This window comes from Phodopus roborovskii, unplaced genomic scaffold (genome assembly GCF_943737965.1).
Source record: "Phodopus roborovskii unplaced genomic scaffold, PHOROB, whole genome shotgun sequence".
NCBI lineage: Eukaryota > Metazoa > Chordata > Mammalia > Rodentia > Cricetidae > Phodopus > Phodopus roborovskii.
In genome coordinates this window covers 14341786-14355839 of record NW_026126480.1, presented here as the reverse complement: position 1 = coordinate 14355839, position 14054 = coordinate 14341786, and the positions used below count along the sequence as shown (strand labels likewise).

General features: G+C 39.6%; 2 protein-coding genes across 2 annotated transcripts; one reads left to right on the top strand and one right to left on the bottom strand.

Moving 5' to 3' along the window:
• Positions 1-4675: 4675 nt before the first annotated feature.
• Positions 4676-5173, top strand: LOC127228050 (olfactory receptor 52K1-like). The gene has a single exon (XM_051192488.1). The coding sequence runs from the start codon at positions 4676-4678 to the stop codon at positions 5171-5173; it is 498 nt and encodes a 165-aa protein (XP_051048445.1).
• A 7927-nt stretch (positions 5174-13100) lies between these two features.
• On the bottom strand, positions 13101-14054 carry LOC127228027 (olfactory receptor 52K1). Its single transcript, XM_051192465.1, has one exon. It carries the CDS (start codon positions 14052-14054, stop codon positions 13101-13103), a length of 954 nt encoding a protein of 317 aa, XP_051048422.1.

Genomic DNA, 14054 nt, shown 5'->3' with positions numbered 1-14054 from the left:
AGCTATAGTTCTGAAAACAGCCTGGTATTGGCGTAAAAATGGACAGGTAGACCAATGGAATCGAATTGAAAATCCTGATATTAACCCACACACCTATGAACACCTGATTTTCGACAAAACAGCTAAAATTATACAATGGGGTGAAGACAGCATCTTCAACAAATGGTGCTGGCACATTTGGATGAGGGTGTGTATAAGACTGCAGATAGACCCATGTCTTTCGCCATGCACAAAACTCAAATCCAAATGGATCAATCCAGCCACATTGAACCTCTTAGAAGAGAAAGTAGGAGGTACCCTTGAACAAACTGGTATAGGAGACCGCTTCCTGAACATAACTCCAGGGGCACAGACACTGAGAGAAACAATTAATAAATGGGACCTCTTCAAACTTAGAAGCTTCTGTAAGGCAAAGGACACAGTGGACAAGACCAAACAGCAGCCCACAGACTGGGAAAAGATTTTCAACAATCCTATATCCGACAAAGGGCTGATCTCCAAAATATACAAAGAACTCAAGAAACTAGTCAACAAAACACCAAATAACCCTATTAAAAAATGGGGTACAGAACTGAAGAAAGAATTCTCAACAGAGGAAATCAAAAAGGCTGAAAGACACTTAAGAAAATATTCCACATTCTTATCTATCAGGGAAATGCAAATCAAAACAACTTTGAGATACCATCTTACCCCTGCCAGAATGGCTAAAATTAGAAACACCAATGATGATGACTCATGTTGGAGAGGATGTGGAGAAATGGGAACACTCCTCCACTGCTGGTGGGAGTGCAAACTTGTACAGCCATTTTGTAGATCAGTATGGCAGTTCCTCAGGAAAATGGGAATTAGTTTACCACAGGACCCGGCAATCCCCCTCTTAGGCATATACCCAAAGGATTCACATCCATGCAACAAAGACATCTGTTCAACTATGTTCATAGCAGCACTATTTGTAATAGCAAGAACCTGGAAGCAACCTAGATGTCCCTCAATTAAAGAATGGTTAATGAAGATGTGGCACATCTACACAATGAAATACTACTCTGCAGAAAAAAATAATGGAATCTTGAAATTCGCAGGCAAATGGATGGCACTTGAAGAAACCATCCTGAATGAGGTAACCAAGTCACAAAAAGAGGAACATGATATGTACTCGCTCATTTATGGATTTTAGACCTAGAGCAAAGGATCACCAGCCTATAATTCACACCACCAGAGGAACTAGGATACAAGGTGTATTCTAAGAGATTCATATAAAGTCCCTCACAGAACCTGGAAGGGACAAGTCCCCCAGAGCTCAGGGGAAGTGAGGGGGCAGTGAATGGAGAGAGAAGTAGGAGAAAAAGAGGGGGAGGAAAGGAAAACATGTGCAACCAGGAAGATTGAGCCTGGTTAGGAATAGAAGACAGGAGAGAGAGAGAGAGAGAGAGAGAGAGAGAGAGAGAGAGAGAGAGAGAACATAAAAGAGGGAGCCAATATTGGTTTGAAGATAAAACTGAACACAAAGAAAGGTCTAGAGAACTACAAAACTGCTGCCAACTAACAATTTGATATTCCATGGAAAGGCTACCATAAATAGCCTTCCCGGAGAATGAGATCAACAACTAACTTATCCATGGAGCCCTTAACTAATGCCTGTTGGAAACAGGATCAAATACCAATACATAAACACCGAGTCAAAGTAGAACCCAGATGCAGATGGAGAGAACAAGACCAGGAGGGAGAAACACATAGAGACAGGTTACCTGAACAAGGAGGAGCTAACAGGCCACCAGACTGATAGCTAGGAAGCCAGCATGGGACTGACTCAGGCCCCCCTGAATATGGGTCTCAGCCAGAAGGACTCAGCAGTCTAAGGGACCTCAGACAGTGGAGCCAGGATGTATCCCTGGTGCACAAAAGGACTTTGCAAACACATCCCCCATGGAGGGATAACTGCCTTAATCTAGAGACAGGAGAGAAGCCCTAGTCCCTACTTCACATGACCTGTCAGATCTACATGACCCCAACTGGATGGCATTCCCCTACATATGGAATTGGGGTGGGGGGATGGGAGGGGAGGGTGGTTAAAGTGCATGTGAGAGGGCAGAGAGGGTAAAAGGGAGGGAAGGAGGGAGGGAGGGAAATAGAAAATACATTGCTGAATTAAAATTTAGAGGATTTAAAAAAAAGATACATTCAAGCTATAATGGCTATGAAAAATATATGCCCTGTAATAGCAATATCAAAAACAATATACTTGGAGGTGGGAAGATAGCTTAGCAGTTAAAAGCATGTGTTGCTCTTGCAGAGAACAAGGGTTTGGTTGCGAGTACCCACATCAGGAGCTTACATCCATTTGTAACTCCAGTTCCAGGAGATTCAACACATACTTTTGGTCTCATTGGGCACCTGCATGTATGTTGTGCACATATAGACAAGCAGGCATGCACACAACTATTTTTTTTAATTTAATTACCTAATATTTTGGCAATGAAGATTTCAGTTTGAGTTCAGAATTTCACAGAAAAACATCATATTGTGGACAAGGCCATCAAGACAAAGAAGAAACGAAAAGAACTGGGGGGGGGTGGTACAAAGGGGACTTGAAACCATTACATAAATACAAAAGAATGACATATAAATATGTATACATTAATTCAAATATAATAATGACACTTTGGGTAATTTATTTATGCTAGTTATGAGTCATCTGGAGCCTGAGTAACTGTTAGTAAATTCTGAAACAATACCTCAACACAAATTCTTGATAGTCCCAGGCATCTCTTTTACTTAGGACTGCCATAGGACATTGGTGACTTAGAAATGGCCAAATGATACAATATAGACTAATAAGCAAAGAGGGTAATCATCAGTCTTCATTTTAACAAACACATTGAAAATACCTAAATGTTTTAATATAGTTTTGCATAATGGCTTATTTGGGATGTATCTATAGCACTACTTTCAAACATACAATTGATAATATTTTACATGTACAGTAATTAAATTGGTGAAAGTATAGCCTGGACTTGGGATTTTTCAAAGATGTCCAGTTGATACTAAAATACGTACAAGTTTTGTGGTAGTTCATACTTGTAATCCCAACATCCAAGAAGCCAATAAAGGAGAATTACCATAACTAAGAATTCCATGCTAGCCTTGTCTTACAAAATGGTATAAAAACAAAGCCAATAGGAAGAGATAATCTTAAACACAAGGCATTCTATTATTTTTGTTGTCAAAGAGCCATACCAAGGGAACTAAACAGATAATAATAAAGTTTATTAAAACTTCCTTATGGCTGGTCTGTGGTGATACATACCTTTAATCTCAGCTCTCAGAAGGCACAGGCAGGTGTATCTCCAAATTTGATGTCAGTCTGGTCTACAGAATGCGTTCTAGGACAACCAACCCTGTTGCCCTGTCTCAAAGAAAAAGACGGACAAAAAGACTTCCTTTTGATGCCAAGGAAGAAATGTTCCCTCTGAACCCCGATAGGATCATATTCCATTAAAAGATCTCAATTTCTCAAAGCTTCAGATGGCTTCAGTTCTTCCAAATAAGTTAAAAGAACCCAAGATCATTTACAACAGGAGCTGGTGCTGCCTACCACCAACAGTAATGCAATTCTGGTGCAGAGAAAGAAACTATCCCATATTCAGTTAATGCAAAATACATGCATTAGCAAGAGTAGTGTCCCTTCAACTTCAGTAGGTATCAGAATCACCTAGAGGACTTATTGAAGTGCAAAATGCTGGGTTCTATCATGAAACCTAGGGAAAGACCAGAGGATTGTGGTTTCTACTTAAGGTGCCAGAAACTGCCAATGTTGCTCATCTTAGAATGATCTGTGCTAAAGGACATGGTCAGGCCTGGAGAGATGGCTCAACCATTGAGAGCTCACTGCTCTTGCTGAGAATTCAGGTTCAGTTCTCAGCACCCATGCTGGCACACAACCATCTGCAATTCCACTTCCAGATACCAGATGCCTCTCCTGACCCTCATGGACTCCTTCATGCATACAGTGCACATACATGCATTCAAGCACACACGCATACATACAGAAGAAATGATTTTTTAAAAAGCATACTATTATAATCTCAAAAACTAAAAAAAAAAATTTAAAAATAAAAAGAACATAACCTCTTCAGTTTAGTAACTTGTGGGGGCAGGGCAGAAAGACAAAAAGGCTGGTATGACAGAGGTGGTGCCTGTGTGACTGATTGTGTTTTCCTCCCAGAATTCAGCATGTATATCATCTGGACAGCTTCAAAAATTCCCAATGGTTTGCTATTTCTATCTTGACTTGGAGATTTATGCTATGTTTTCAGAATAATCCGTCAAAAAGAATTTAATTTTAATCTTTAAATTTCATGTAAATGAAAACAAACATCAAAAAAAACTGTGGCATTACCATTAGCAGTTGTATTACAGACCTGTAATCCTAGTATCAAAAAGACTGAAGCACAAAGATTAAAAGTTTGAGGCCATCCTGGACCATATAGTGACTTCCCAAGCCAACCTACACAATATAGCAAACCCTACGACATGTTTTCCTCATCTAGATTTAAATTTGTACATGTGTGTTCAGGTAGAAACTGAAAGGTGGACCATTGTTGCATATAAAATGTAAAACTCCAGAGACAGATATATTGGGGTTCAAGCTTCAAGCTGAGGATTAGAAAAGCAAAGCATGGCCTTTGATCATTATGTTGCTATCTGCAAACCCCTGCACTATACCACGGTTCTGACCAAGCCTCTCATCATTAAGATTGGCCTAGTTGCTGTGACTAGGGCTGTGACACTAATGACTCCGCTTCCCTTTCTACTCAGATGCTTCCACTACTGTCGAGGTGTGATGATTGCTCACTGCTACTGTGAACACATGGCTGTGGTGAGGCTGGCATGTGGAGACACACGATTCAACAACATCTATGGCATTGCTGTGGCCCACTATAAGGCTTTTGGGACATGTGTGTCTCATATAGGTGCTATTCTATCCACTTACACACCTGTAGTCATCTCCTCAGTCATGCATCGTGTAGCTCATCAGGCTGCTCCTCATGTCCACATACTTCTTGCGATTTTCTATCTTCTTTTTCTACCTATAATTAATCCCATCATCTATGGTGTCAAGACCAGGCAGATTCGTGATCATGTGCTCAGCCTATTCCGTAGAAAGGATGTGTAGATGGATAGTTCTTTTCTAAGTCCAATAATAAATGGATGGTGTGCTGGATAGAAAGAAAAACCCATAGGACAACTGCAGGATCCCACTTGGCAATTCAGCAGTCTAAGAACTTGACAACCAGTTATTTACTGATCTTTAAATCAGATTAGATGAGGTGTGCACTTATAGCAGGAGATGGAGCAGCCCATTTCCATAGGGGCTTTACATGATTAAGGAAGACAGTAAAACTTTCACAGTGGCTATTGTTATCTACGTGAAAGATAGAAAGATATACCAGCTAAGCTTGACTCATACATATGCAATTTTATTGATTATTTCACCTAGAGTATTAATGAGTGCAGGAATATGGTCCAAGAATGGAGTCATCTGAGAATTCTGAGTGCTTGTGAGAAAACTCAAAGAAACCTTTCTTTCTTCACAAACACAGAATTGTTCTTGGATTATGCTTTCATACACCTCCCAGTATAGCAGATAAGAGTGAGTTTACTTCAGATTATTCATTGCAATTGGCCGTTGTTTGTTTATATGCCTCTATGGAAAAGTGTGTTTTTGCCATGTGCTGCTTGTCCTCCAGGTAATTCTTGCCTGCCATATATGACTTGCCCTTGTGATTGGACAACTTTATTCATGTATGTCTTCTTAACTCTTAAAATGTCTAATGTTTAGAATAAAGTTGGCTATTGCATGAAAATTTTGTCTGCCTCCTTTATAAATTTCACTTTTCCAGGTCCCACTGCCTCAAGAACAGTGAAAAATTAACTAAATTGCTAATTTGGCAACTCGTAGACCAACACCATCCATCACTGAGATTACTTGTTTAATGCTTTAAAATGGCCAGCAGCACTGCTGACTCCATGATGGAGAAAGAACATCTGGATAAGACAGGCAAAGAAACTGATCTCTTGGTTTCTGAGCCAAAAAATAGCAAGCATTTTGTGCAATGTTGTAGAAGAAAGGACCAGATCTATGGTTACCAACATAGCCAGAAAGATGTACATGGGCTCATGGAGGGCTGAGTCTGCCTGGATAATGAAGAGAAGGGTACAGTTGCCCAATAAGGCCAAGGTATAGGCAAAGAAGAAAGGAATGGAGATCCGGATGTGTAGGTGCTCCAAACCAGGTATTCCTACCAACAAAAAGGCCACTGGATGGGTTTCAGTTGCATTGATGGCTGACATGACTCCTGGAAACTCTTCTTGTTGGTTTTCAAATGGTACCTCACCTTCTGTATCTATTTTCTATGAAATACATGATAATAGAATTCTGCTACCCCAGCTAATTGGATTAAGTCTCATTTCCATTGTTAGACATTAAACAAAGTAAGTTGATAGCTCTCATAGATATAGAAATACAGCCCATGTTTCATGTCTTAAGGAATTTTAACTCTGAACAAAATAATATTAAATATCCATAGAAATGATGTCATATGTCCACCTTCATAAAGTGATAGGAGGTGGTAGTGTTTGCTATGTTCTTGATGTCAGAATTACCTTTGAGTGGGGAAATAAAATATGGTAAAATCGGTTTATTTCTTAAAATTCTTTATTTTTAGTTTCATGTACACATGTATGTCTGTGTGAATATATGAGCATGAGTGGCCACTTAAGGCTCATGGGATCTGTATCAAAGTAATCTTTCAGTAAATACATGATGTGTGACTAATTAGGGCACTAGAAATTACAGTTTACTTGTCTTCTTTATTTGTACCTAAGTTGGAGATTTTGGGACAGGAAATTAGCTTTTGCATTTGAGAGCTTATCTTGATAAGAATATGTAGCAATATGTATTACAGAAATGAACCAAGGGATTGGAGAAGTAGCTAGCTATCAGTAACTTTAATCTTTACTGACCATGAAAATTAAAGCTGGGCATGGAGGCACATAACCATACTTTCAGTACTCTGAAAGATGGTAAAGAAAGAATATAAGCTCAAAGCTAAATAAAAAGCATAGAAACATAGACAGACAGACAGACAGACAGAGAGACAGACAGGAAGATATAGAATCCTAAAACAGATAGAGAAAGGAAACCTAGCACGAAGAACACAAGTACTCTGAAGCTACATCCATTATTAGACCTAGTAATTTTAAATGGGGAAATCGTAGTAGGCTTCATTGAAAAAAGATTTTGAACAAAGAGTCAAAACCTTCCATGCAGGTGGTTTAAATTAACAACTGAACAAGAATGAAATGAAAAAGTAAAATAGGGGGAATTAATGCAGAGATGCATTCCCAAACTGGAGAATACAGTCATAACTGTATCATATACTATCTGAAGAACCATGAAGGAGTAACCTCAGGATTGGTCCTTATAGACTTAAAAGAGGGAATGTTGCTTTTAGAAACATCCTGCAACATTGCCTTTTCTAGATAGTCTACTGATTTACCTCGGATTTTCATACCACATTCATTGGCTTCCACTTACTGTCCCAACAAATAGTCAGGGATTTATCCAAAGAGCATTGACTTCCTCAGTCTTCTAGGTTCACAAGGCCATCAGAAGAGCTGAGCATTATTTCTCAGTGCAAGTTGAGTAAAGCTGTGGCCTTTTTGATTATTCCATAGCAATGGCTAAAATAGAAAAGGACACATGAGAGGGTGTAAGACGAGCATGAGTGATGCAGGATAGATAGAATCCTCCCTGATAGTAAATCCTAAAAGATGGCCAGAGAAAATTCCTTTATGTTTATATATGACTAATGATCAAATATTGGCTAGGTAGCCAATGTAGCCAAGAAGGGGTGAGGGAGAACTGTTGAGGGCAGAAGAGTGTTGAAAAGCATACACAGCTTTATAGCTGTGTAGAGAACTTTGGAGAAAAAAAAAATGATGTTCTCAGACTTTGATTTAAACAGATAAGAGACATATTTAAATTCTTTATACCATTTTTGTCTGTGTTTATGTCTGTGTGAAGGTGTCAAATCTTCTGGAAATGGAGTTATAAACAGTTGTGAGCTGCCATGTTGGTGCTGGGATTTGAACCTAGAACCCATATCCCAGTGAAGAGCAGACAGTGTTCTTAACCACTGAGCTATCTGCCAAGCCCCAACATATTTGAATACTTAAAACTTCTTCAGAGTTTGCTCTGATACCTATATGATTACAAATGTTTTAAAAACTAGCAGAAACTTCCAAAGGTGACAGCATGGAGACACTCACTAAGGCTACTTAAGCAGTCTGAAGAAGGGAAAAATTTGTATCAGAATCAAGATGGTAGTGAGTACAGTGATAAGTAATTGTATTTGGAGCTTATTTTTTTAAGTGCAATGTAGGTGTTTCACTGGGTTAAATATAGCCCTTGTCAGAAACTTAAGTCTAACATGTCAAGACTTTTGGCATAAGCAACCAGAAGGAAGACATTACTCGGTTAAAATGAGGAATGTTTTGGAGGAACAGATCAAGACTTCAACTTTCAAAGTGGAGGGTTTGAAATGTCTTGTCAGAAGTCTAAGTAACAGATGACCTGTTTGAATTTGAAGGGGAAATTTTGGTTGTTGATAGAAATTTAGGATCATTTGGAAACGGAGAGTTCCTGAAGGCATGGAAGCAGTTCACCTCAAAGATGTACCCTATTTTCATAGAAGGAAGAAAAACTCAGTTATGAATCTCATGATTTAGTACTGAGATGTAGGTCAGCCAAGAAGACTGGGTGGCTATTAAGACAAAAGTGCCCTATAATCCGTGCTGCCTTGGTAGCCTATTCAACATCATATATTAAGGGTGAGGAGTTATCACTATGTAGTAACATTATTAATGAAGAAAATCATCTGAAACCCACATTGCTCTTGTACTTTCAGATTCAGGGTACTGGACAACTGAAGAAAGCAATACTGGTGAATTAGCACCATGTGGAGTCTGAATTAAATGAGTCTGAGGAAAGGAGTATTTGAAGTCTAATGAAGGTCTCCTTATATAAAGAACTTGCAATAGAAGCCAACAGTGAATGGAGCACCAGATTCAGTGAGGAGTAAGGTCAAGTATTTGTGTTCGTTTTCTTCTAAAGAGAAATTCTGAGGTGGAAGGAGAAGTTGTCTTATTGTTTCATAACTTCATTGCAGGATCAGAGTCTCTGCCTTTGTCTACAAAGCAACACAGGACTGACACCTGACTATCATAATGACTGGCCAGATTTCATCAGGTGTGTCTGTGTGCGCTGCCTGTTTAAATGGGGAGGGACTCTTTGGGTGGGTGCAGGGCCTAGGACAGGGATGAAAAGGAGAGCTTGGGTTTTAAAATGAAAAAAAAGAAGTCAACACACATCCCTTCTTCCCAAAGAAGGTGAGCAGTTTTGGGTCCACTGTAAAGTGCATCAATAAAGCTCTTGGCTTATTATGGCTTATTAGTATAGTCCAAAACTAAACACAAAACAAGGAAAAGAGAAATGAGGGGGTTGGTGAGATGGGTTAGCAGATGAATGTGTTTGCCACCAAGCCTGAGCTCAGCCCTTGGAACACATGTGATGGAAGGCAAGAATGAAAAGAGAAGGAAAGGAAGGATGGAAAGAAGAAACTCAAAGAAAAGGAAGGAGGAAAGGAAGGAATATAGATGTAAAAAATTTACAAATTGGACCTGATGGTTGCACACATTTGTAATGCAAATACTCCAGAGGCTATAGAAATACAAGTTTGGGGCCAGCCTGGATGACATAGTGAGACTGTCTGGAAGAAAATGGTGGATATTTTACAACACATTTTAAATACAGAAGGAATTGAGAAAATAAAGGGAATGTTGCTTCGAAAGCACCCTGGAGTCTTGCCCTCCTTTAGGGTTTTCTACTTCTTTACCAGGGGTCTCAGCACCATATCCTAAAACCTCAAATACTAATATACATGTCTCATTTTTCCCTTCATGGAAATGTCAATGCAGAAATCTTGACTTCTTCTAAGTGGCTCTGAAATACAAAAGCTTGATCCAGTATGGCCAGTTGTTCCTCCTAGAATAAATTCATCTGTGTTTCCCTTTCTTCCCTACACTATAGTTCATCAGCAAGTACCATCAAAGCAGCCTTCAGAGTTTAAAAAAAAAAAAATGTGATTTCAATCCTCAGCCCTTTCCAAGAACTCATAATCCCTGAATTGATGCTCTGAGAGAATACAAAGAAGTGTACAGAACACTTCCTCTCTTTGTGATTCAGCATCTACCCCTATCACAAACTTCACCATCCTGTGAGCTAAGAGGACCAAAGTCAGGGACTGTGCCTCATCTGCATCTTCAGCTCCAGCCTCTGAAATACATAACACATGTCAAACATTTTTCTGAAGGAAGTGTGACTGCCAGGCTGCTGGAAACATCATACCTTCTGGCTTCTTTTTCACAAGACTCCCTCTCAATCTGACCTAAGCTCAGCTTGTTTACTTCTGCATAATTTAATATTTTGCAAAGTTACAGGATGCTATTTCACCTATTTGTTGAGACTTGCTTTGGGTACTAATAGTTTGTTTTGCAGAGAGTTCTATAGGATACTAAAAAGAACATGTACTCTTTCTTGTTTGAGTGGAAGATGTCTATTGGGTCTGCTTGGTTTATGATATATTTTAACTCATATGCTTCCCTGTTTTGTTTTTTTCAGATGACATGTCTATTGATGGAAGGGGGATATAAAAGAAATGGTTTTGCATATTTCTTTTATAAAATTAGATGCTCCTGTGATTGGCATATGTATGTTTAGAACTGTAATACACTCTTGGTGGGTTGTTCCTTGGATCCTCTGACTAGTTTTGGTTTAGTCTATTTTCAGATATATCATCTGTAACAGAGAAGAACAAAGAAGGGAGGATAAATGAAGGCAGATAATTTAAGAGTCTGTTTCAGGGCAATACAATGGTTGGGCATTATATAACATGAAAAACTTTGGGCTTACACTTATCACCATGAAGAAAGTCTATTACATTAAATTAAAGGGAGTATGATGTCTCTGAAGCAAGATGGTAGCAGGGAATGTAATGAGAAATCACTAGGTTCTTCCTGCACATCTGACAAATGCAGCAATGGATGGAGAACGAAATGATACAGGTGTGAGAGAAAAGAGATTCCAAACTAACATCAAGACTGCTTTCTTGAGCAACAGGATTAGACCAAGTTTCCATAGGAGTCACTAAGTAGAACAAAACCTTTCAGTCAAGCACAGCCACTACAACCTCATAGAGTAACAATATTTTTTGACTAACCCTCATTGTGTGGATGGTATGTGTTTCCTGGCTGGGGATCCTTATATTATTGGACTTATGCTATAAACAAAAGTATTTTCTTTTTGTTGAGGGTAGATCTGGCTTTCAGGATGATGGTATTCCTTGTATAAACCAACAGAAGAATAATCACACTTTTGTTAGAAGTAATTTCTTGGGGGTGGAAAGATAACTCAGTAATTAAAAGCACATTCTGCTCTTGCAGAGGACCTGAGTCCAGTTCCAGGCACCCATGTCAGGCAGCTCACAACACCTCATGACCCCAGTTCCAGAAATCTGATGCCCACTTCTGCCCTCAGAGGACACTTGCATTCACACATGAAAACACCCACACAAATATGGGCACACATACATAAAATAATTAATTTTTACAAGTAACTTCTTTTACTTCATGTTACTCTTCTGTTTATATGTTAGTATTTAATGCTATTTTGAAGCATCCCTTACACTCCACTATACTTAAAGGAAACAATTCAAAAGTTTTTATTACAGTAGTAATAAATGTAGTATATAATATCCTACAGAAAAGGTGATATAGAATTCCTACACAACAGTCTGAGGAAACAAAAAGTTGTAAGATAAAACAGAAATGATAAATTTGTGGGAACATATATCAGGGCTTGTCTGAGCCACATGAGCTGTCAAGATTAATAATAAGAAATTTCCCAGCATACAAGTTTACATGAGACAAAGGGAAAGATAGATTTATATTCCTTTTTCTTCTCTACTTTGTCTTTCTCATTTTTCTTCCATGTAGTAAATTTTGGGACTGCAGTGAGGGGTACAAAGAACAAAATCTATTGCAATTATTGTTTCCTTCTCTTCCTGAACTTATGTATAAATCCACCTTCCCTGCTTTAAGATGCATGTGTTCCAAATCCCTAGTTCCTACTAGTTCCAAGTCCAAGTTCCTAATGCTGTGACCCTTTACTATAGTTTCTCATGTCATTGTGGCCCCAAACCATGAAATTATTTCATTGCTACTTCATAACTGTAATTTTTCTACTATCATGAATCGTAATGCAAGTATCTGCTATGCAACCCCCAAAGGGGTTGCAACCCACAGGTTGAGAACCACTGCCCTAGACACTTGTCTGAATTAATACATGAGCAATTCACATTTTTATTGAAAACATAAGAAGGATCCATATGGCATAAAGAAAAATCACAAGAAAGGCTGTGTGATATTCAAAGTGTTCAGTGAGAGCATCTGGCTGTGAGGATGAAGAGGTGAACAGAAGTCAAAGAATACACATGCTAAGGAAAGAAAAAGTGATCTAGTCATCAAGGGTGTCTCACATGAAACCTGTAGTCCTGGAATGTTAAAATCCCCAACAGTGAGAGAGTTCTGTCTGAACCTGGACCCCAGCTGTCAGTGAGGGATGAAGAATCATTGATATACTGTTGATGCTTACCCAGGTCCTGGGTAGATAGATAGATAAAGCTTCATTCCAGGGGCACAGGCTAGAAATCAGACCCTCAGGCTTCTCATGAGCAAGTGAGCTTAAGAATATCGTTGTCTTCATTTGAAGCTGAAGGAGGTCAGTAGTTCATGACTCTGTCAAGTTACTGAAAGGCAGGAGTGAGGATTCTGAGGAGTCAACAAGTCTGGATTGATACAGATGACCTTTGTCAACAGCTAGATGTTTTTTAAAATCATATCAATATAAAAGTAAGCATGGAGATCCTGCTGTTCCTCTACTTCCTATCATCCTGTACCCATCTGCTTTTTCATCTACCCCCTCACCGTCCTTTTACATCCTTTCTGAGGAAGAGTCCTAAGACTCGCTCTCGAATCTGCTTGGTCTTGACACCATAAATGATAGGATTGACCATGGGTGGAAAAAGCAGATAAAAATTAGCAAGAAGTATATGGACATGAGGAGCAGCCTGACGAGCTATACGATGCATGACTGAGGAGATGACCACGGGTGTGTAGAAAGCTAAGATGGCACCTATATGAGACACACATGTCCCAAAGGCCTTATAGCGGGCCTCCTGAGAGCCAAGCTGGAGAACAGCACGAAGGATGAAGACATAAGACAAAATAACAAAGAACAGGTCCAGCACCACAATAAGCATGGCCACAGCAATGCCATAGATGTTGTTGAATCGTGTGTCTCCACATGCCAGCCTTACCACAGCCATGTGCTCACAGTAGCAATGAGCAATCACTGTCCCTCGACAGTAGTGAAAACGTCTGAGCAGAAAGGGGAGTGGAGTCATTAGTGTCACAGCCCTAGTCACAGCAGCCAGGCCAATCTTGATGATGAGAGGCTTAGTCAGAACCGTGGTGTAGTGCAGGGGTTTGCAGATGGCGACATAACGGTCAAAGGCCATGGCCAGCAATATTGCTGACTCCATGATAGCAAAGGAATGGAGAAAGAACATTTGAACCAGGCAGGCATGGAAATTGATCTCTCGATCCCTGAACCAGAACAGGGCAAGCATTTTGGGCAGTGTTGAAGAGGAAAGGACCAGATCTATGGCTGCCAACATGGCCAGAAAGAGGTACATAGGCTCATGAAGAGCTGTGTCAACCTGAATGGTGAAAAGGAGGGTGCAATTACCAAGCACAGCCACGGTATAGGCTGAGCAGAAGGGGATGGAGATCCACATGTGTAAGTGCTCTAGGCCAGGGATCCCCATCAACAAGAAGGCCATTGGATGAGTTGAGGTGATATTGTTGCCCAGCAT

Bases quoted from the DNA above. Each gene is read 5' to 3' on its own strand.
- LOC127228050 (XM_051192488.1), top strand. From the start codon at position 4,676: ATGGCCTTTGATCATTATGTTGCTATCTGCAAACCCCTGCACTATACC.
- LOC127228027 (XM_051192465.1), bottom strand. From the start codon at position 14,054: ATGCTGGGCAACAATATCACCTCAACTCATCCAATGGCCTTCTTGTTG.